Consider the following 23518-nt stretch of genomic DNA (forward strand, 5'->3'; position numbering starts at 1 on the left):
AATTTTTAGGTTCTGGTGGTGTGCAAATGTCTTCCAGTGTTTGGTGCACTTCATTGGAGGTTGGAGAGACTTCCTTGTTTATGTATACTGTAGTGTACCACTGACGACGAGTTTGACCTAAGGAAGGTTGGGCCTCCTCAACTCATTCAGGTAGGCCCTTTATCACTTGTTAGGGAGGAGGTAGCTAAGGCTATCTTTTACCTGGGCTCCTCAGTACCAGTGCTTCCTTTGATGACGCCAGTGTTGAAGTGTTTCCATGGTGTCGGTGATTTCTATGTCCACAGTGGGTCTCCACCTCTGGCGAAGGGCTTCCTGGTGGACAAAAGGATATGTTGGCTCAGTACCCGGGTGGTCCCCATGTATTTCCCCTGTCCTGGTCACTCCATGTTTGCCCCATTTCTCTGTACCAACACACCAATCTTTGTGCCTGGTTATTCAAGGCTTGTAACACCCGCTTCGGTGAGTGTGCCTGACCCTCTCTTCTGACAGTGTTCCTCACTGTTGTGGTTCCTGTTGGAGCATCCCCTGTGATTTCTCCCATCTGGGAAAGATCATTGTTGTTGGTTGCTTAGAACTAAACTACTCTGCTTGCAGATCCTGAGGTGAGTGTTGGAAAGAGGAAGAAACTTTATCGTCATTCTTCTTCCTTGGAAGAACTCCTTGGACTCCTCTTCCTTGGTCTTGTATTCGACTTCCAGCTCTGTTTTGGACTCCACTTCTAATAAGAAGAGAAAAAGGTAAAAAAAGTACAGTCCTCCGTAATCGTAAGGAAGGTGCTCTTCTTGACACCCTCTCTTTCCGGTTGGGTGGATGGCACCCAAATGCCTCTAGCCCTGTGTTTTGGCTGCCTGGGGCTTTGACCCCGTGTCACAGGGGTGCAGCTTGGATCCCGGCTACTGGAGACAGTCGGGAAAGTTGTATACAGCTTTGTTTCGTCCCCAATGCATAGGATCACGGCCCCGTAGGTCGGGTACCCCGGCTACCCCCAGGCAGGACAGGTATGTACATTCCTTGTCACTGCCCTACACTGCAGCTCCTTGGGTGCCTAGCTACCTCGGTACAGTAAAGCCCTGTGTTTCCCCCCCACCCTACCTCTGGGGGCCAATGCAACAGTCCAGGACTGTAACACCTACTGTGGGCTATCCCAGTAGCCAGATGATACAAGAGTGTACAGCTCCATAAATTTCTTCAACCCCCCCCCCCCCCCCCCCCCCCCTGGTGATGGAGTAGCTTTTCTGCCTGGGCAATGGATTTCTGCTCCTCCTTCAACCAAAGATACTTTGGTAGAGCTAGTTTAGAGGATGGTACCACTTAAGGCTATCATTGCTTACTGTGGATGACCAAGAGTTGGGGCAAAGGGAGGCACAAGTCCGTGGCCGTCAGCAGATGGAAGAAGTCAAGTACTGTACCTCTTCAGCAGGTGGAAGAGTTTAAGTACTTCTTTTGTCTCTGCTGCAATCATTTCCAATGATTCTTATCCCACTGTTGTTCATCTTTCCAGGACTACTTCAGTCCCTGTTTATGTTGCCAGTTCTTTCCTTGGGACAGAACAGTCTTATTCATGGCGGTTAATACTGTAATTCCCTAGAGAAACCTACTGTATCCTCTTCTCCCCGGCTGCTTAGGCGGATACTCAGGATTTGTCTGCCCCTAACACACTAAACCTTGGATCAGTAACAATGGAGGTGGACAATCTTTTCGGGAATTTTCTTGATTATAGTGGTAATTTGGTGCTCTTCAAAGTCCCAGGCCATCCCTGAAGCTGCCCAAGCCAGATCTGGCTTGTTTGGTCATAGAGTTCCCGAACAGATCTATGGAAATGAGAACCGCTATGTTTACTTTCAGCAAAAGAAGACTTAGCCCCAATATTTTTGAGGCAGAAAGTTTCTTTGCAGGTTTCCCACATCAGCACCTTTTCAGGTTGACCTGTCAGTTTGTGCACTGATGTGTAGGGGTGGTGTCTATGGAGAAAGTCAAGGTAGATAGCACCGACTTTGTGGCCCCTCGAGTCTGAGGACATGGTTTGTCGACTATGCTTTCAAGCGGTCTCCTAGCTTGACCAGTCGTCAGGTCCAGTGACGTCGTACTTTACCAATACAACGAGGTTATCAACCCGGGAGTTTGGAGGAGTACAAGCGTTTCATGCTGTCTGGTGGGAAGGCAGTGAACTTTCTGGCACTATTCAGTAACCAGTAGGTCAACTGGGTGTTTGAGGAGGAGCAGGGGAGGCCTTGGTCTCCCCATTGTCAAAACAAGTTATTTCAAAGGTAGCTCTGTTGCTTTGGATCTCAGCAAGGAATGCCTCCGGGCCTTTCCTAGACCCTGATCAAGATGTCCTGGAACTTCTTCCCAGAAGGAGCTAGTGCATGTGCAGCCTTTTCAAGCCACCCAACCTGTTCCTTCCAGGCAGTGGGATGGCGAAATAAGGGAAGAGGAGGGATACGCTGTAGCCAGTGTTCTGCCCTCTATTAGTGCAAGTATATGGGGAAGTGCTTTTTGAGCCTTTGGGGATTCTGATAATTAAGGAGAAGTATAATTTCTTACATCAAGTTGAGGTTGAAGTACTATGCTGTATTTGGATATGCTGATAAAAGCAGCATCAGTGAGAATATGTCATTGAGACAATCTCATCAGCAAGCCCAAGAAGGTATCATGTCTGTTTCTGTCCAAGACAATCTTCTTGGCAACCTTTCCTCGCTGGAGAAGATCATTCCTCAGTCAGGTGCCTTTGCCACAGATCTCTTCAGTAGTGTTTGAAGAATCCCTGGTCAGCCTCCAGTGATCTCTCATCTCTTCCGGTGGCAGCGGCACAGGAGGCTTGGGATGATCTTGACTGTTGGCTGAATGAGAAAGCCCTCACTGGGGAACTCTCACTTAACTCTGCTTGTAGGCATGCAACAGTGGTCAGATGTGTTGAAAGAGGTGTAGTGCACACCTGAACAACTTGGTCATCTCAGGGGTGTGGTCAGAAGAAACAGCATCTACTCCTCGACATCCTGGGAGGCTAGCAGTCTAATTTTTTTTTTAGCAATGCAAGCATTCCAAGAACATTGGAGAGGTATTCAGTGGTGTTTGTGCGACAACGTTACTGTATGGGCTGTCATCTAGCAAGGGGGCCTATTTCCGCACCCACTCTGTTAGCTAACAAAGCGAATGCACATCAGATCTGCATTCTGCATTGTAGAGTTGTCAGCCAAATATATTCCGGGCAACGGTTATGGACTAGCACGCTCTGTTGTCATGGGAGGGTTCTAAGAGAGAGGTCCTTACATCCCTGCATAATGGAGACACTTCTGGGTCATGGGGTTCTCTGTGGATTAACCTGTTCAAGACCTGGCTAAACTAGAAACTCCCAGTAATTTTTTCCCCGGTCTAGACCCATAGGCTATGTTCAAAGTTTTCTTCCAACACCCATGGGATCACATGGATGGTTATGCCCTTCCTCTGCAGCATTCATTTCTGTTCTGTCCGCTGTGTGGAGATTACAGTACGCTGGGACTAAGGTTGACCGTGGTTGCTCCCAGATGGCCTTATGCCAAATGGTATCCCCTTTTACCCAAGTCAGTATCCTAAGAGAAGTCTCTATGGCCCTCACTCAACAAGGAAAAGTAGGCCATCTTCTGCGATTGATGTCGTAGAAAGGATTCTTCTCCATATTATCGCTAGAGTAGGTGGTGAATACTCCTCGTCTTATTTTGCCGAGAGAAGCTCCTCACAGTCGCTGCTGTCAAGGCTACCGCTCAGCCTTATGATGAGAGGAATAGACCAATCCTCATAGGAGTTGTCCATGCTTGTGAGAAGCGTCGAACAGTCTTGCTCATCCGCGGACTTCATGTCCTGGAGAGGTAAATGTGTCTCATTCTCAAGGCTCTCACTCGTACTTGTTTGAACCATTGAGAAGGAGGACATCAGTTAAGGTTCTGACTTTCAAGACTGTCTCTGCTGTCTTGGCATCAGCAAAGAGTTTAGGATAGTTATACAGTCTTTCTGCTTAGTCTCCCATGTTGAGGGGTGAAAGGAACTTCCTTAGTTTTGTGTCAGGATGCGTGGCCAAAACTCTGAACCTGCAAGGGCATGATGCCTGGTTCAAGCCCTTCTCCATCACTTCTTTGTGTAAAGCATCAGGTTACATGGAGAGGAAATGCTTTTGTGTCCCCTGAGGCCTGCAGTGCTGTCTGAAGATGACCTGATTGTCAGCAAATCTTCCTTAGCTCTGGCAGAGCCATGAAAGAGGTGGTTGAGAACGCAATCTTTCTTTCTTTGTAAGATGATCCGTAATGCATACAATTTTGACTACTGAGAGGGTCGAGGCACCAGCTATGACCAGAACTCACTAAGTCAGGGGTTAGGTCCCCATCCTTGCCTTCTAGAAGAATCTTGCAGACAGCCAGGTGTTGATGTTCTATGTACCAGACCACCTTCATGGCCTTTAACATGTGGGAGTACCTACTGTACATGTCCCTAGATGCCTTTGTATTTGGTCCTGTGTTACTGTGTTGTGTAGTAAGCCCAGCTCCCATGCTGGATGGTAAGCATCTTGTCTATGGCAACATATAGATGTAAGCCTGGAATGAAGCAGAATGACTGGCTCTTCCCCATTCTTTCTGCTGATAAACTACACCTCTGAGCTCTATTTTTTTAAGAATCTAAAGTTCTCCCCCATCCTCGTAGATGAGGGGATGACAGTGGACTATATAGCAACCATTGATCATCACACGCCGGGTATATTATTGTGGAGTGCTATCCCCTTCAGGAGAAGGGATCCCTCCTTTTACCACATACCAGTCTTCTTGGACAGGCCAGGGCCTATCAGTTATTCATTCCTGTGTAAGAAAGGAGGTTGCTCGAGTCGCCTTCACTCCCGTATGGGACCAGGTAAATTGACATTTGCAGGGAAGAAAGAGAACCAACCAGTTTGGTTCTAAGGAGGACTTCTTACATACTAATTAGCGAGACTCCTTACTTAAGAGGATGAAAGGTTTGTGTACGCACTGGAACAAATATAAAATTTTTGAGATAATTTGTATTTTTCTTCGCTATAGGAACAGAGTCATTTATTTACACTTCCACCTCAACCATCCCTCTCAGTCCTGAATCAAAAAGGTCATAAGTTAATACTGTAGCTTTTGACTGGTGGGTTTAGGGCTCCTCGCCCTTGCTCATCTCTTATCGTTAACTACAGGTACCTCTTTAACGTTTTAACGTCCATTTCAGCTTAAGCTGAAAACATATTCCCTACTCAAAGAACTCAGGTTTGTACGATTCTGAAAAATACAAATTATTTTTATGTACGTATACAAGTTAGGCTGGGAGGAACGTAGAGAGTAGAGGTCCCCTTTTTGTTTTTGTTTCTTTGTTGATGTCGGCTACCCCCCAAAATTGGGGGAAGTGCCTTGGTATATGTATGTATGTATGTATACAATTCATATTTAAAGTTATTGAAATAATGTACTGTACTCTACATACATTACCTTTTTATTCTTCCAGTTGACAGAGAGCCAGGAAAGCGGAAAGTAAAACCTTCAAAAGCAGCTCTCATTGATCTTGCCGAGTTAGATTTAGGGGAAAGTTCTGATGACAGTGACTTTAATGTTGATGAAGCCAAACTGAATGATGATGATGACATATCTATAAATAGTGATCCTGATGCTTTGGATGATAATGACGATGATGATGACGGTGAAGATGACGATGAGGTGGATGAGGAAGAAGAAAGTGAAGGAGAAGCAGCATTGCCCCCAGTTAATGATAAAAATCTTAGTGTTTCACAGCTGTTGGAAAGAGCGAGGAAAACTCAGGCTCTGGAGATGGAAAAGGTTAGAGAAGATTAGTTATCCAATTCAAGTATGTACAGTATTTCATGCGTTAAATTTCTGTGAAACACAGTACAAGAAATTCCTGCGTTGTGTGTACCTTAGTCTCTCTTGTTTATTGCGTAGATTGTACTGTATTGAAGAAATAGGACCATTTTTATAGCTTATTTTTTATATGTAATGTAGTATTTTTTATCTTTTATTTGTAAACAAGTTATTTTAATTGATGCATATTTTTATAGTATTTTAGGTATTATGGCTATTAGGTACATTTTTTATTGTGAAAGATGGTTTATTTCTATGAACCTCCCCTTATGTTCATATTGCTTTGTTCTTGAAGCTCAACTTTCATTGATGGTGCCTCAAAAGTCCACCAAGGTGACACACAGTGACTACTGGCAACCCACGGTGTAGAAAGACATGCCTGTTTTCAATCTCTCGTCTGTCTTAACTCAATCAAGTAGACATTTTCTATGTTTCAGATTAAAAATGCCAATTGTGCTTAATTGTTCAGGCTTCTGGATTTGTTAGTAATTACTGCATAGATTGTTATAGGCTATTGAATTTTGGTGCTCATGATCCTCATTTTCTTTGTCTCATCAAGGACAGTATTGTGATTTAGATATTCGTGAAGAATGCGAAAACATACAGTTCCACTTGTGAAAAAAAAAATTTCTTGTTGGATGAACAGATTAACAGTTCTAATCATAAAATAAATTGTGCATTTAGTTTAAGTAAGAATTGAGAGAAGCATAGGTTAGGTTTTCAAGTTGTCCTTTGTACAAAAATGCTGTGTGTTTACTGGTTAGAAGACTGGTCACAGAGGCTCAAAGAGTTTCATCCAATTCAGATGGAAGACGAAAAGTACATGATATTAGAAGTGCAGCCACATTGCTGTATTTTTGTAAGAATCTTTTTTTAGAAAGAGTTTTAGCTGCAGCTCAGTGGCATACCAAATCAGTATACTGTACACTAAACAATATCTTAAACAATCCTGGTTCTGTTATCAAGAGTGCTGGGCTGTAGGTGCCTATACAGGAGTTAAATAAAAGTGATTTCCTTATAGTTTATCAATGGATGGTCTAATTAGTCTAGTTTTTGGTTCCAGATTTTGGGATACAAGGTGTTGGGTAAAGTATTAATAGATAAGAAATATGTAATGAAGAGGTATTAGAAGGAGTATGGAACATCAAATTATAAACTTAGTTTTAATTTTTTCGTGTTGAGGCACTATAGTAAGAGGTCTAGTGTGCAAATGAGTATTATTTTAAGACTTCAAATTTAATGATAAAATTTGTAATTTCTTTACTTACCGGACATGTTTATATCCTTGCCCACCCTCCTCCTCAGTCTGACTGACTAATGATATCAAGAGTATAGGATATTAGTTTTTATTAAGAGACTGAAGATGACAGCTGTCTCTCCCACCACAGTGTATGTTGCCATTAGTCAACATATGTCGCCTTGGAGGGCAAGTGATGTGACTTCTTGAAGGATAAAAAACAGGATATTAAAAGTTTTTGGAGGTTGTGTCAATGTGAGTCAAGCTTTAACAACAAAGCAATATGAACTTCAGGTGGGTATAGAAATAACACATCTTATTAAAATTTAATTTTTCTTAATCATTCTTTGGCATAATAATCTCACTTTGATTATACCCTCAGCTGTGGCTCATGAAAAAACTCGATACAGCATTCCCTTGTATTTTGTTGAATAGCTTTAGTGGTCCTGTTCTGTTACCATGAATTGTATGACTGACTTTGTCTGTCTGAAATTTGGTTGTAGAAAAAAATCTTTAGCATGATCAGTAATGTTTTTCAAGTGTTGCTTTTACTAACCTCCCACTGTGTTTGAAATTAAATTCATTGATGCTTGCCATCTACTTCATAAAAGAAGTTAGAGGGAAGAGGTGGGTAAATAATTATTTTAATTAATTGACTTAAAATTTTGAGGTTCAGCTGATCATTACATGAAATATATTCTGTAACTTCAATCTTGTTCATACAATGTACGATATTTTCATTGTATTTAGGCCATTGTGTAAAGTTATGCTAATGCATAATCATGATTTTGCTTTGATATTAAAACTAGAAATGAAAGCACTGTACTGTAACACATGACAATACACAGATCATTGGGTCTTTTGGAAATGTCACTTGTAATCAAAGATGTCAACATATTTAGAATGCTCTATTGAGCTACCCTTACCCAGAGAGAGGGGTAATGATAGGAGTAACTGTATAGTTTCCTTTCATATTAGTCAACGTGGGTATTTTCGTGTTTTTATAGTACTGTACTTTATTCAACTTGGTTGGTTTTTGTTGCTGTCTTAGTTCAGCTTTTCACTAACTTTACAGCTTTTAACAAACTTGTCATTGCATATATTTTGTTAGTATGTATGTGTTCTTATGGTATACCAGTTGTTCTACTGGTTGAGAAACTTATATAGAATTTGCATTCATAGTGCTAAATGTTTGTTTATATTTTATAATCTCTAGCTAAGTACCCCTTAGTGAGGTGGTGCTATCAGTGCACTGCAGGTTATACTAAAATGTCTTTGCCGTGTCCCTTCATCTCCAAGCTGCACCCACCTTTTAGTCTTCTACCTCAATTCTGTTCCCACTGCCTTTCTTTTGTCTTGCTGTCCAACTGCTTCTAGCTTTTACTTCACCCCAGTTGTACCTTGGTGCTAAATAGCCTCATGGGCCCAGCATAGGACCATATAGCCCAAATTCTATAAAATAAATTCAATTATTCTAGATACAGAGGGCAAGCCATATACAGTATTTATATATTTGCTATTCAAATATGAACCATTGTTATGATAGTTATAATTGATACTGGTTGTATTATTCACTTTGATCAAGTCGGTTTGATTTGTACGGTACTGTACTTGATCCTTTTACCCTTCAGGGAGAAAATTTTAAGTAGCTTAAGAAATTTTTACCAATTTTATACTTTTATATAAAGAAACTATTATGTAGTCCAAGATTTTAGTTTGATAATGTATTTTCTGTATTTTAAATTATTTCCATGAATCTTTCCTCTGAATAGAACTCACTAATAAGTGGAAATGCCAGCTTGATGACTTCCAAATAAGTTAAAGGAAATCCCTCCCTTCTGCCTTCATACCCTCCTCCCTTTGAATTTGCTGCCAAAACCTGCCTTATATGCTGGAAAGTGACAGGCACCCATGAAAGTGCCTTAGTCTTAGTGCAGGATGAAAGGCAAACTACTTCAGATTTAAGTGGTCCTAGGCACTAAGACACCTTATTATTAAACTAATAGTTAACCCTTTAACCCCCAAGCTATTTGGAATTTTCCAATCCTTAACCCCCAGACGTTTATTTTTTCAAGCACATTTTACAATATATTTTATTCAAATTGCTCTAAGAGCCTTAATTTTTGTCATAGAAAGGTCAGGTTGGTCTCATTCTTTTGGAAAATGCCTGAAGTTTCTCATAAAGTTATCAAAAATATGCAAAAAAAGTAAATAGCAGTCTTTTGCAAGGACGTACCGGTACATCCATGGGGGTAAAGGGATGAGTATTGTGAAACGTACCAGTACGTCCATTGGGGGTAAAAGGGTTAAATTTTCCTTTCTTTATTCTAAATACAACTACAGTATAGACCCAACCTCCCCACTTTTGAAGTGATATTTACTTTTGAAGGTAATTCATTTGAATCCGAAGAGTTGGTTGCCTTTTTCTCCACGCAAATCCTTGGCCACTGCCACGGCTGTTTGTCTCTTCCCAACAGATTGGGAAGGTTATGGGGGCAAATTTAAAAGAGGGAGGTTACAAAGGGTTGGCATTGGGTAAAGATCTTCTATATTTTATCTAGAGGTTATCAAGTGGGCGCTTCCACTTCAAAGCTTGTTCTATTCAGGTGTAAGTTTAGAAATGATAATTTTAGTTTAAAGGTCATTTTGTGATTGCTACTATAGTCCATTTCTTTTAGCGATGCATATTTGCACCGACTCGCGGCGGTGCCCTTTTAGCTTGGAAAAGTTTCCTGATTGCTGATTGGTTAGAATTATCTTGTCCAACCAATCAGCGATCCGGAAACTTTCCCGAGCTAAAAGGGCACCGCCGCGAGTCGGTGCAAATATGCATCGCTAAAAGAAATGGACTATAGTGGTAGTTATTTTTTTTAAATTCAGGGTTTAGTAGGTGGTTAATGACACTTGACATTGTCAAAATATTTTCATATGTATCATTATAGTCAAATTCAGATCATCAACTTGTTCATTTTGGTAATGTTTGTGTGTTACAGGGGATAGAGCGTCCCAGAATTCTGGTGTGCTCTGTTTGCCTTGGTGACCATTCAGATGACTTGAATGAAATTGTGACCTGTGATGGGTGTAGTGTATCTGTTCATGAAGGCTGCTATGGCATCAGCGACTCGGTGTCTGTATCAAGCACTGTCTCTTCAAGTTCCACTGAACCTTGGTTCTGTGATGCCTGTAAGGCTAGTGTTGGTCAGCCGCCTTGCGAGTTGTGCCCAAATTTAGGTACGTTAATTATTTTTGTATTATTTCAATAAGTGTTACCCAACATTCATTGCGCTATACATTTCAGCAAGCACAATTTGGTTGACATACTCAAAATTTCAGAGCTAGTGGGTTTATATGATTAGCCTTCCTATGTTATATCTTGAGAACCACTCCTGCACCAAATGGCCGTCAGTGGTCACCATCTTGAAACGGTCATTCTCATTTTGAATATTAACTGACAAACTTGATATAAAGTTACCTTCAAAATTCTTGATTCAGTATAAGGCACAAAAAAATCATTAAACGAAAGTAGCACAATCAAATGAAAATGATCATTTTAAGATGGCCGCCATTTGGTGCAGGAGTAGTTCTTGAATTATAAGATAGGGTGAGCTAGTCGTAGAAACGCCGTAAGTCCTCTAATTTTGAGTTTGTCAACCAAGCTGTGCTTGCCGAAATGTATAGCGCAAGGAATGTTGGGTATGTATTGAAATAATAAATGGTTTAAACAATTGTTCTACTGTTTTGATGTTTATGTACTTTGCAATAAGATTGTATTGTTTGATTTTATTAGTTATAGAGAGCAATGATTAATCTTGGAAGATTCGGATTTGTATAGTCAAAAATTTTTTGTTGATTTTATGAGAATGTTGTTGCCTAGGGCTATTGCAATATGTTTGAGTTAGATTCTGCAAAAATAATATACAAAGGGTGAAATTAGATAAAAGCCTATTTAAACAGTTTAAAAGGGGGTTTATATTCTTAGGCACTCAGAAGTAATAAAGGATTAATCTTAGTCATCCCAACATGCAAACATGTATACACGAATACCTTTAAGCAAAATTAAATAAAGAAGGAAATGTAAGCAATTAAATAGAAAAGAATATGAAGGGAAACTAAAACTTACAAATTACTTCCCAAGGGCTCTTACTAATTCTACAGTACCTAAGTACTTTTGGCAGTAAGTGATTTACCCAATTTTAAAGAAGGAAAATACCCAGCTAATCTGTTGAGTGGTGATGCCCGTACTTCCCTTTGATGTCTGCAGATACTCGCGTTTTCTTCATTCACTGTCAAAAATGGGGCTTGTCTTTGCTGGCTTCTAATTCTGAATTATGTTGAAACTTTTCCTAATGTCTTTCCCATTTGTTAATGACTGCTATTTTTATGGACTTTGCTTTGTATGCATCTTTGTATTATGGGTGCAAAGCCAGCTTTAGAAGGTAAGAATGAATAGCTAGGATGTCCTAGGCATAAATGTGTATGTTGGGTTATTTTATATTTAGCTTTAGTATTCCTAGTACTTTCTCTTCTTTATGCAGGGGTCATTGTGCTAAGGACCTTTCTTGTCTTTCTTGCCCCAGCATCGCTATACCAGTTTCGTGAAAAAACTTTGACCTTTCCATAGTTTGTCTGAGGAAATATCTTTTACAGTACTGGCATTTTGGAGTCTTTAACCATTGTCATTGATTTTTCTTTTACAAAGTCATTACCTCCAACTATGAAGTTGGAAGGAGGTTATGTTTTACCCCATGTTTGGGCGTTTGTTTGTTTGTGAATCACTTCCTGGTCACAATTTTAATTGTAGAGTAATTAAACTTTCAGCGATTAACTTATGTTGAAAGCTAAATAATATGATTAGATTTTGTAAGGTCAAGGTCACGGTCAAGCAAAATGTTCAATTCACGTAATCAGCCTTAAGTTTGGACATAATTGTCACAGACGTCAATCTTGGTTCATATTTGAGTGTATGAAAATATACGCCAATTAATACATGTTAAGATCAACAGTCAAGGTAGAGCAAAAGGTTGAGAAATAAGCTGCTGTGGCGGAGGTCTGCACCATACTGAGTGCCCCTCTAGTTTGTCATATTATGGAAACTAATCCTGTCTTCTTAGTTACTACTTGTACATCCTTCATGGAACTTATCTAACTTGTTTTGCGTATCATCGTCTATTATGACTGAAGTCATTGTTAATTAAGGTCTGTATTATCTCCTCAAACTTTGTATACCACTTGCCATGGGAAACAAGTGAGTGCAAGCTCCCCTTACATAATCGCCTGCTACAAACTACTTATATTCCTTTGGACATTCCCCTCTGGAATTTAGACACCTGCCTGCTGTGACCTGATTGGTAACATCTCTGCCTGGTGTTTGCCAGTCGGCGGTTCGTGTCTCGCTCAGACTTGTTAGTGCCATTAGTGTCTGTAACCTTACCATCCTTGTGAGCTAATGTTGGGGGGTTTGGGGGAGCCTATAGGTCTATCTGCTGAGTCATCACCAGCCACCGCCTGGCCCCCTCTGGTCCTACCTTGGGTGGAGAGGAGGCTTTGGTGCTGATCATATAATATATGGTCAGTTTCTAGAGCATTGTCCTGATTGCTAGGGCAATGTCACTTTCCCTTGCTTATGCCATTCATGAGCAACCTTTAAACCTTTAGGTGAATTTGTTAAAATTTGTACACGGGAGTAGAGAATGGTGTGTTATGATTGAGTGAAGTTCATCTCTCTTTCCTTGATATTGTTATTACAAAGGAGTAGAACTCCTCTGCTAGAAAACAAGGAAGGCAATTTTTATAAGGATTAAAAAAAAAACATTAATGTTGAACACTGTAAGGACAAAATGAATATCCAAAAATTGGTGACATGAACACAGAATTATATGCTTTAAATGTTGACCAAGCTGGGTGCCTGATTAACAACAAATCAGTGTATTGATGAGGTTTTAGGAACTAAGCCCAGTGGTGGAATTTGAAGCCCCTGTATTTACATCAGTATGTGTTAAATGTACAGATTTTCATGTAGCCAGCATAAAGATTAACCCTGAACAATACTGTTATGTTTTTAATAATCAGTATTTATATCATCATGAATTGTTACAAAATACTGTAATATAAAAATATAAATTGAATGTAACAATACTTGAAGTGTTCAGAAATACAGTATGCCTCAAAAAGATAAAATTATAGTAGCAGATCAATGTACTGATAGTAAGTATATTAAAAGTATGCTCATAAATAGGATAATGAAATGAAAATGTTAAAAATAAAAGTAATATAAAGATAATATACAAATGGACAAAGTGATATTACTCGACAATAAGTAATAATTTCACATCATTACTATACTTGTGTTTGACTGCTTCACTCATTGATGCAGCTATGATAATACCATGAAACCAGTCAAAGTTTTATTTAAGTGGAATACTGTATATGTTAAACTTTATTCAATGTTCCAGTCAAACCCTGAATCTGAAGCTAAGTTTTGAACACCTTGGGAAACTTTTTATTGTGATCATATACAAATTTCTTCATATGTAGACCTCATTGAAGAGTGGCCAGAATTGATTCCCTTCATGCAAATAAAAATATCCAGTATATGAATATAGTTTCATAAAACAATAATAATTAGTGGTTGCATGAAGTCATCAATCTGAGCCATACGCCTTATAATTTTTTTCAAGAATTATCTTCAGTATATCTTCAAAGGAATACAGTAGTTGCAGATGATTAACGTGCTTCAACAATTGCCTTTGTTACTAATGTAATATTGAATCCATTTTAAACAATAACGCAATAAAGTAGTGGGCTTGTGTGTATGAATGTCTTCAAACGAAAGTCATGTTGATTTTCTATGGTGTATTGCCATTTTTGGGATTTATATTTAACCTTCATAGTCATTAAATGACATTGTAAGACAATCGTGAAATAAATATAAATTGACTGCAGCTGCCAACAAAAACATGTGCATACATTCCAATTAGTTTGGTTGCACAATACCTACTTGTAGCACATTATCATCTTTGTGTACTCAAGGCAGATATTTCAGAAACATTGTTGCCAATCTAAACACAAACTATCATTTTGTTTCCTAATCTGAAACAGTCATTTGTCATGTTTTGATGGGTCGGCTATGACTGAATTTCCATCTAGTTCATGATGTCTCGTCTGAAAACACACCAGACTACTCTATTGGCGTTATGACAGAATATTGCCTATTTGAGCTTACACATGGTTCTTGGCTTTCCAAACGTGCCTGTTTCGGCTTTGAACATGACACGCACGGTTTTAGATTTGTACTCGTCATGCCTTCTAGTAGTAGAGTTTAGATTAATTATCTTCATCCTCATCAACGCCTAATGACGCTAAGGCCATGGCAGGAAATTTTATCCGTGTTATTATGTCAGTCCTCTTTTCATAACCCATCATATCATCTTCCAAGTTGTAGATTTTCTGGGATTTTTTCTCATTTTTTTCAATATTAAACTTACCCGATAATCATGTAGCTGTCAACTCCGTTGCCCGACAGAATTCTACGGAAGGGATACGCCAGCGATCGCTATACAAGAGGGGGGTGTACTCACAAGCGCCACCTGTGGCCAGGTACTGCAGTACTTCTTGTTGACACCACTTCAATTTTTCCTCTGTCGTGCTTCCGGCAAGACGTTCATGGATACGCTTATAATTTTGGAGTCTTGTTCACGGTTTTTGGTGAAGTATTGCTCTAAGATTTCAGCTTTCGCTATTCAGGAAGTTTTATTATTAGCTTAGCTAGCTTTTGGAATTAATTTGATTAATTATGGTGACGAAGAGAGTATGAACTCTCTTTCACCTTTTAATGGCCGACCCTTCCCTTAGACGGAAGTGTTGGTGTCTAAGAGAGTATAGACTCTCTTTCTTAATTTTGCTTAACAAAAGTTATAGATTTATTTTTTATCTCCGCCTTTTATAGGCCTCTTCGATTAACTTCCTTTTTTATAAACTTATTAAAATTAATTTTTATATTTGTTTATATTCGACCTTACCTAATAGTAGGCGGTCTTTTCTTGTACCGAAGTTAATTAACATTGAGCCCGTCATTTCGGTTTTACCTGTTAACATATTATGCTATTTTAATGTTTTTGAAAGAATTTCTTTGATAGTCTCGTACTGTTTTCAAAGTTGAACTAACGTTTTGTTTTGTCTCTGCAGTTGTTGACGTTCAGAACGTTCAACTTGCGCTCTATCGTTACGATAGAGAGAGAATTTTCACGGTGTCACGTTGCAGTAAGAGTAACCGTTTCCTACGTTTTGTTCATTCTTTCTTAGCTTAATGGTTTTAATTCTAATAAAGGAACTTTTTATTTGGGAAATATTTCAGTTTTTTTCCTTTAACAATAATATGTTTTAACGATATATATGATTGGGCTCTTCTCTCAGGTTCTAAGTCAAGAGAGAGAGAGAGAGAGAGAGATAGAGACGGAGGGAGAGAGAGCTGGATAAACGTTTCGTTCAAGCGAGTAACGTTGTTATCGTTTTTGCTCTTCTCCCTAGTCTCTTTAGGGGAAGAAGGTAAACGTTTCTAGAGTTTTATTCTTGTTCTCAAGCTTTATGCGGTGAGAGATTTTAAACGTGGTTTATTTGATCTAGTGTTTAGTCTCTTTCCAGCCACTGAATTATTTATCTTTCATTAGATTTTTCTGTTACATTGTAATTCTGTTTTCGCAATTACTAACCTTTAAGGAAGGATAGAATTGCGTGTTTCAGGTACAAACCACTTAAAGTTTCGAGTTCAGTGAAATAAGTGCAAACAGAAAATCAAAAGTGATAAGTGATTAGCGCAAAGTGTGTCAGTGTTGTGCGTGAGGGTACTTCTGTGCGTGCCAGTCGTCCTCCCAGTCCGGGACCTCTTGCAAGCTCCCAAGCCCAGGGGAGAAGCAATGTCGAAGGGCAAAAGGGTTCGGCAGGCCTTGATCGGCGCACAGAAGTATCCTCGGTGGTTGCGGGCGTGTCTTACAGAGACCGTCACTCCCACCCGCAGACGATTGAGCCCGTCTTTTACTCGTCTGCAGAAGAAATGTCAGGGAGAAAACGCTGGACTCAGGTCTCAAGACTTCTCAAACGCAAAGTCCAGACCTCAAGAGTTCTACAACCTGGTTGCAGTCATTGGATTAGCTCTGACTCTCCGCAGTCATCAGGTGACTGCACACCTCCTAAGAGAGGTAAGGTGATGCCGCAACAGACCTCATCTTCTGTTAAGGCTTTGCCTCAGTAGACCTTAGCGTCTGTCGACCCCAAGATGACTTTGCTGCAGTCCATGCAGTCACAGCTTGCGGTCTTAATGCGTGAGTGTCAGGCTGAGAAGGTTACACCTCCTCCTCCTGCGATCGCTCCGCCTCACCGCAGTCCAGTCTGCCAGGCGTACGAAGTTGAGGTTCCTCAGGATACCTTACCGCGTACTGAGTTGCCAGTTTCCAGCGGTGTGCAGCAACCTCCGCCTTCCTTAAGGCAACCTCAGCAATGGGAGCAGGAGTCTTATGCCTTACTTCCTCCGCTTCCGCCTGCGGTTCCACCAGCGAGGCATCAATCTCTTGAGGTACGACAACCTCTTCCATCCATGAGGCAGCCACATCAGCACTCGCTGCAGCGACCTCAACCCTCCTCAAGGCGAGAGCCTCAACTCCTTAGGCTAGCACCTCAGGAACCTCTACTCGCGAGACAAGAACTGCGTTCTGCGCAGCCGCTACCTCAACTCTCGCAGCTCACACCTCAGGAACCTCAACTCGTTCCTCAGGAACCTGCTACTGCGCATCCGCTACCCTTACAGCAAGCGCAACTCTTGAGACAAGAAACTCATGCTAGGAGTCAGCCACCTCAACGCATGCATCTGCCACTTTCTCCTCAACTTGAGCCTCTTCCCATTCAACTTTGAAATAACAAATGACAATAATAACACCTCATTACTTTCATAACTTGCATTTGTAATCATATACATGTATGCCTACACAAACATTATGATAATGGAGGTTATTCGTATTACTTAAATAAAAAAATATATATGTATTCCTTGCAATATATTTTTAACAAATCGCAAATATGGCAAAATATCTTCAAAACAAAAATGAATCATGAGTTATGAATGTAATGTAAATATTATGTTGATATTAAAACCCCATGCAAGCAGGCATGAAGTAATGCAGTGTTGCCAACAGGGCGAGTTTCCCTGTCCTGAGGTGAAGTAGATTATAGATCGTATATTTAGTACAGCTTAATTCTACGATTATCATGCCTGCTATCAAATTCATCAACAAAACAGTCTAAATCAATTCCCTCGGCACGTGCACTTTCAATGGACAGTAATGCGATATTACTCAATCTAGCACTGGTCATGGAATTTCTGAGAAATGTTACACGCCATGCAACATGCTCTGCTTCTCTTACAGCATGCTCTACATACAGCATGCTCTGCATACAGCATGCTCTACATACAGCATGCTCTGCATACCTTACCGCATGCTTCTCAGTCACACATCTTTGGTTGTTGCCAACTCACTAGACTGTCAAGCAGTTTCATAACGTTGCCTTCTAGTCTGCTGCTTTTGCACCAGTGAAACCCTCACTGAGAGAACTTAGCTTTTCTCGGATATGGTCCCTGTAGATGAGAAAGTGCTTTTCTCCCTCCTTCTGATATTCCCTTGAGGACTCTGTCATTTGGAGAGGAGCCTTTTGCTGCGTAGCCTCCTATGGACTTTTATTTAAGCATAACATGCTTCCAGGGAAGGTAATGGTTCCACTTCAGTCGCTAAACCCGTCTGTTAACACACCTGCTCCCATAGACCTTGAGCTGTGTTGCAAGACATGCAGTCCAAGCTTAGTCCTTGTTAGAGGATTTTTTGTTTACGGAGTCAGTGTGTCACTGGGAAGACGTTCAACAACCAGCAGAAGTGACTTGTTGTGACGCAGTGCGGCAACCTCAGCAACCCGATAAGGAGTTGTCTATACGACCCAGACAGTCTAGACAGCTTCGGGTTGTCACTGTACTTCCTCGCTTCCCCATGGTTGACAGTTCACAGACTGTGCAGCAGTACCATGATCTTGTGTCCGGCTCCGTCAGACGACTGGCTTTTAAGAGCTCCCACAAGTCGTCGCTGTCTGGATATTCTCAGATGGACTATGGATCTGACCAAGGAACTGGGCCTCCTGGTCAATTTTGAGGAGTCTCAGCTCGTCCCATCCCAGACCATTGTCTACCTGGGTATGGATCTTCAGAGTCGAGCTTTTCGGGCTTTTCCGTCGGCCCCAAGGATCTTCCAAGCCCTAGAATGCATCCAGAGCATGCTGAGAAGGAACCGATGCTCAGTCAGGTAGTGGATGAGTCTAACAGGGACACTTTCATCGCTGGCCCTGTTCATCGTGTTAGGGAGACTCCACCTCCCCCCCCCTTCAGTATCATCTAGCTGCTCACTGGATAAAGGACATGACGCTAGAGACGGTCTCAGTTCTTGTTTCCGAAGAGAGGAGGTCTTCTCTCGCGTGGTGTAAGAACAGCTTTCTTCTCAAGGAAGTCTACTTTTGGCTGTTCAGAAACCCGACCGCCGTCTCCTCTCGGACGCATCAGACACGGGCTGGGGTGCGACTTTGGACGGACAGGAATGCTCGGGAACATGGAATCAGGAGCAAAGGACACTTCACATCAATTGCAAGGAGTTGTTGGCGGTTCTTCTGGCCTTGATAAACTTCAAGTCCCTCCAGCTTAACAAGGTGGTGGAGGTGGACTCTGACAACACCACAGCCCTGGCTTACATCTTCAAGCAGGGAGGGACTCTTTCGTGGAAGTTGTTCTAGATCGCAAGGGACCTCCTCATCTGGTCAAAAGATCGAAAGCTCACGCTGGTAACGAGGTTCATTCAGGGCGGTATGAATGTCATGGCAGATCGCCTCAGCCGGAAGGGTCAGGTCATCCCCACAGAGTGGACCCTTCACAAGAGTGTTTGCAGCAGACTTTGGGCCCTGTGGGGTCAGCCAACCTTAGATCTGTTCGCTACCTCGATAACCTAGAGACTCCTGTTGTATTGTTCTCCGATTCCAGACCCAGCAGCAGTTCACGTGGATGCTTTTCTGCTGGATTGGTCCCATCTCGACCTGTATGCATTCCCGCCGTTTTAGATTGTCAACAGGGTACTTCAGAAGTTCTCCTCTCGCAAAGGGACACGGCTGACGTGGATTGGCTCCGCTCTGGCCCGCGAGAGAATGGTTCATAGAGGTACTGCAATGGCTGGTCGACATTCCCAGGACTCTTCCTCTAGGAGTGAACCTTCTACGTCAACCTCACGTAAAGAAGGTACACCCAAACCTCCACGCTCTTCGTCTGACTGCCTTCAGACTTTCGAAAGACTCTCAAGAGCTAGGGGCTTTTCGAAGGAGGCAGCCAGAGCGTTTGCCAGAGCAAGGAGAACATCCACTCTCAGAATCTATCAGTCTCAGGGGAAGTCTTCCGTAGCTGGTACAAGACCAATGCAGTTTCCTCAACCAGTACCACTGTAACCCAGATTGCTGACTTCCTGTTACATCTAAGGAAAGTAAGATCCCTTTCAGCTCCTACGATCAAGGGTTACAGAAGTATGTTGGCAGCGGTTTTCCGCCACAGAGGCTTGGATCTTTCCACCAACAAAGATCTACAGGACCTCCCTAGGTCTTTTGAGACCTCAAAGGAACGTCGGTTGTCCACTCCAGGCTGGAATCTAGACGTGGTCCTAAGGTTCCTTATGTCATCAAGATTTGAACCTCTCCAATCAGCCTCTTTTTAGGACCTCACATTAAAAACTCTTTTCCTCGTGTGCTTGACAACAGCTAAAAGAGTAAGTGAGATCCACGCCTTCAGCAGGATCATTGTTTTCACATCTGAAACGGCTACATGTTCCTTGCAGCTCGGTTTTTGCTAAACGAGCTTCCTTCACGTCCTTGGCCTAAGTCGTTCGAGATCCCAAGCCTGTCCAACTTGGTGGGGAATGAACTGGAGAGAGTACTTTGCCCAGTTAGAGCTCTTAGGTACTATCTAAAAAGGTCTTAACCTTTACGAGGACAATCAGAAGCCTTATGGTGTGCTATCAAGAAACCTTCTTTCCCAAGTTCTAAGAACTCAGTTTCTTACTATTCAGGCTTCTGATAAGGGAAGACATTCTCATCTGAAGGAAGAAGACCTTGCTTTGCTGAAGGTAAGGACACATGAAGTGGGAGCTGTGGCTACTTCAGTGGCCTTCAAACAGAACCATTCTCTGCAGAGTGTTATGGATGCAACCTATTGGAGAACCAAGTCAGTGTTCGCATCATTCTATCTCAAAGATGTCCAGTCTCTTTACGAGTACTGCTACACCCTGGGACCATTCGTAGCAACGAATGCAGTAGTAAGCGAGGGCTCAGCCACTACATTCCCATAATCCCATAACCTTTTAACCTTTCTCTTGAATACTTTTTATGGGTTGTACGGTCGGCTAAGAAGCCTTCCACATCCTTGTTGATTTGGCGGGTGGTCAATTCTTTCTTGAGAAGCGCCGAGGTTAAAGGTTGTGATGAGGTCCTTTAGTATGGGTTGCAGCCCTTGATACTTCAGCACCTTAGAGTTGTTCAGCCTCCTAAGAGGAACGCTGCGCTCAGTAAGGAAGACGAACTTATTTAAGGCAGAGTAATGGCTCAAGTCGACTTCCTTACCAGGTACTTGTAATTTCATTGTTATTTTGAATAACTGATAATATGAAATACGGGATACTTAGCTTCTTGATATACATGTACACTGGTTTTCACCCACCTCCCTGGGTGTGAATCAGCTACATGATTATCGGGTAAGTTTAATATTGAAAAATGTTATTTTCATTAGTAAAATAAATTTTTGAATATACTTACCCGATAATCATGATTTAATTGACCCACCCTTCCTCCCCATAGAACCAGTGGACCGAGGAAAAATTGAAGTGGTGTCAACAAGAAGTACTGCAGTACCTGGCCACAGGTGGCGCTTGTGAGTACACCCCCCTCTTGTATAGCGATCGCTGGCGTATCCCTTCCGTAGAATTCTGTCGGGCAATGGAGTTGACAGCTACATGATTATCGGGTAAGTATATTCAAAAATTTATTTTACTAATGAAAATAACATTTTTTTTATTTTTTACTTTGTGGACAAATGCTGATCCTTATTGTATTGTTCATTTTCAATAATACTGTATGTTAAAACTTATTATCATAAAATTTCTTCTGGGATTAGGTGGACTCAGTATTTATTTTCATGTATTGTGAACCTTTTCAAATGTTGTATATATCAAGGTTTTTATTTTAGAGACTTTTTGTTATTTTAGAACCGTAGTTTTGGTTATGTATCCTAATTCCAGGAGATATTAAATAGGTTTAATTGTTCTCAGTCATCCCCCCAATAGGGTGTTACATAATTTGGAATGTTATTTTTTATATAAACCCCTTGAATAATATACTAAATGATCTGCCCTATGAAAGTAAAAATATTTTAACTGTGACCTTGTGAAACTACCTAATTATATTACTACTACAGTATAAGGTTCCCTTTGCTCTTTGGTTAATATCTCTTTCAGCTAATTATTCGAACAGCATGAAGAGTGAAGCAGGAAGATACTGGCAACTCAAGATTTCTTTAATTGCTCATTACCATTTGATTCCTGTTATCTGGTTGGCAGGGACTGAAAATTCCGGGATTTTGTTACCCCCAAAATCTGGCTTACTAGAAGTAATGGGTTTGTATGAACAAAATTAAGCGTTGTTTTTTAAAATTTGTTCTTTCCACCAGGTTATACCATTTTCAAAGAAACGGAAATGGGACGTTGGGTTCATCTTGTATGTGCCTTGTACATCCCTGGTGTCGCTTTTAGCGAGGCAAGTAGATTACTAATTGTTGTTATCAGTTTGATATATCTAGTTAGCATAAAGCTAGTTTCTATTGTCTGTTAACCGATACTATGAAATTATCATCCCTCATTTTGTCGTTGATTGGTTCCAAGAATTTCAGTAAGATACGAAAAGCAGAGGACAAGTTCATTTCGGAACGCAACCTAGACATCCTATAAACTCATAAGTACAGTACACAACGACACTATCTTCTTTAGATGCTGGTGTAAATACTCGTGTAATAGGCGATCTCCTACATACTGTATAGTATGGTGATCCGTGGATTTTCACCCATTACAGTAATGAACATTGTTACATGTTTGAAATAATACTTATTTGTATATGATATGAAAGTTTTTATCATGTATGTTTTTAACACCTTTACTTCATAGGTTGATAAGCTGTCCTTCCCAACGTTATTTGAGATGCCATATAACAAATGGGGTTCCAAAACTTGTTCACTTTGTGAAGACGAACGATTTTCAAAAACTGGAGTTTGTATCGGATGTGATGCTGGGATGTGTCGCGAATATTTCCATGTTACATGGTATGTAGTACATACAGTACTGTATGTCCTCTGCGTATAAATTGCTTTAACTATAATTTTTAGTAAGATTTTACTTGATATTTCATTATATTTTTAGTTATTTTTATAATTTTATTGAACTATTTGCCTCTGTCATATCAGACCAATTTGGGTAAACTATTTGTTGTAAAGTCTTAGAAAATGTTTACTTTGGGAGGGTAATAGGGCGAGAAAATTTTAATTTTATTTTTAAAGTAGAAAAAAAAGTGTGCATAGTTATTAGCAATTTTATGTATAAATATCAAAATAAGAGAAAATAAGATTTTATTCTTTTATAATTCAGTTTTATTCTAAAGTTTTGTCACATTTATACACAATCATCCCCTTTTTTTAATATCAAGATTATAATTGATATTAATTGTTTATTTAGATCACAAGGCTAGCACACTTAACTTTAGCATCTTGATGATGGTAGAAGTAAAAACTCCATCAGACAGGGTGATTATGGTAATAATGATTTTGACATGGATAGAGGCGATAGTGACGAGATGAGGATTATGCTGATATTGATGGTGGTCTAGATAATAATGGTAATTGTTACTGTGATGATGGGCTGTTCCGCAGGGTTTGTTCTTTGTTAATGTATTGGGTGTTTATTATACAGTATTTAAATTCTGTAAACTGATATTAGTCTAATGAATTTTTTATTGAGTATTTGTTTCCAATACTAGTTTGGTTGGAAGTGATGCCTTCAAATGCTGGGAACATACATATTCTGACATATCTATCAGCTTCATAGAATCAGTGGGAGGAAGACTATGGCATCTCTTGTTGTATCTGGGTATTTTATGTTTCTAAAAAGAGTACAATATTCATTTATGATGGATGTTCTATTCATTATTATTTCATCTAGTGCCTGTAAACTTGAGGTTTTGCACTAGTGATTGTCAGTCTGGTATTCTTAATACTGAAACTTTCCTTACTATAACAGATGTAATCTTCCTTAGCACGAAGATA

General features: G+C 40.5%; 1 protein-coding gene across 10 annotated transcripts in view; it reads left to right on the forward strand.

Annotated features, from left to right (window-relative positions):
- LOC137644110 (PHD finger protein rhinoceros) overlaps positions 1-23518 on the forward strand; it is an 85636-nt gene that overhangs the window by 5950 nt on the left and 56168 nt on the right. For all 10 annotated transcript variants that reach the window (XR_011045133.1, XR_011045132.1, XM_068377069.1 and 7 more), the window contains exons 2-5: positions 5488-5816; positions 10089-10326; positions 21878-21963; positions 22368-22522. Coding sequence is in view for 8 of the 10 variants with exons in the window: in XM_068377069.1 (XP_068233170.1) it covers positions 5488-5816; positions 10089-10326; positions 21878-21963; positions 22368-22522 (808 nt within the window). In the remaining 2 variants the exon portion in view is untranslated. The remainder of the gene's footprint in view (positions 1-5487; positions 5817-10088; positions 10327-21877; positions 21964-22367; positions 22523-23518) is intronic.

This window comes from Palaemon carinicauda, chromosome 7, assembly GCF_036898095.1.
Source record: "Palaemon carinicauda isolate YSFRI2023 chromosome 7, ASM3689809v2, whole genome shotgun sequence".
Lineage (NCBI taxonomy): Eukaryota > Metazoa > Arthropoda > Malacostraca > Decapoda > Palaemonidae > Palaemon > Palaemon carinicauda.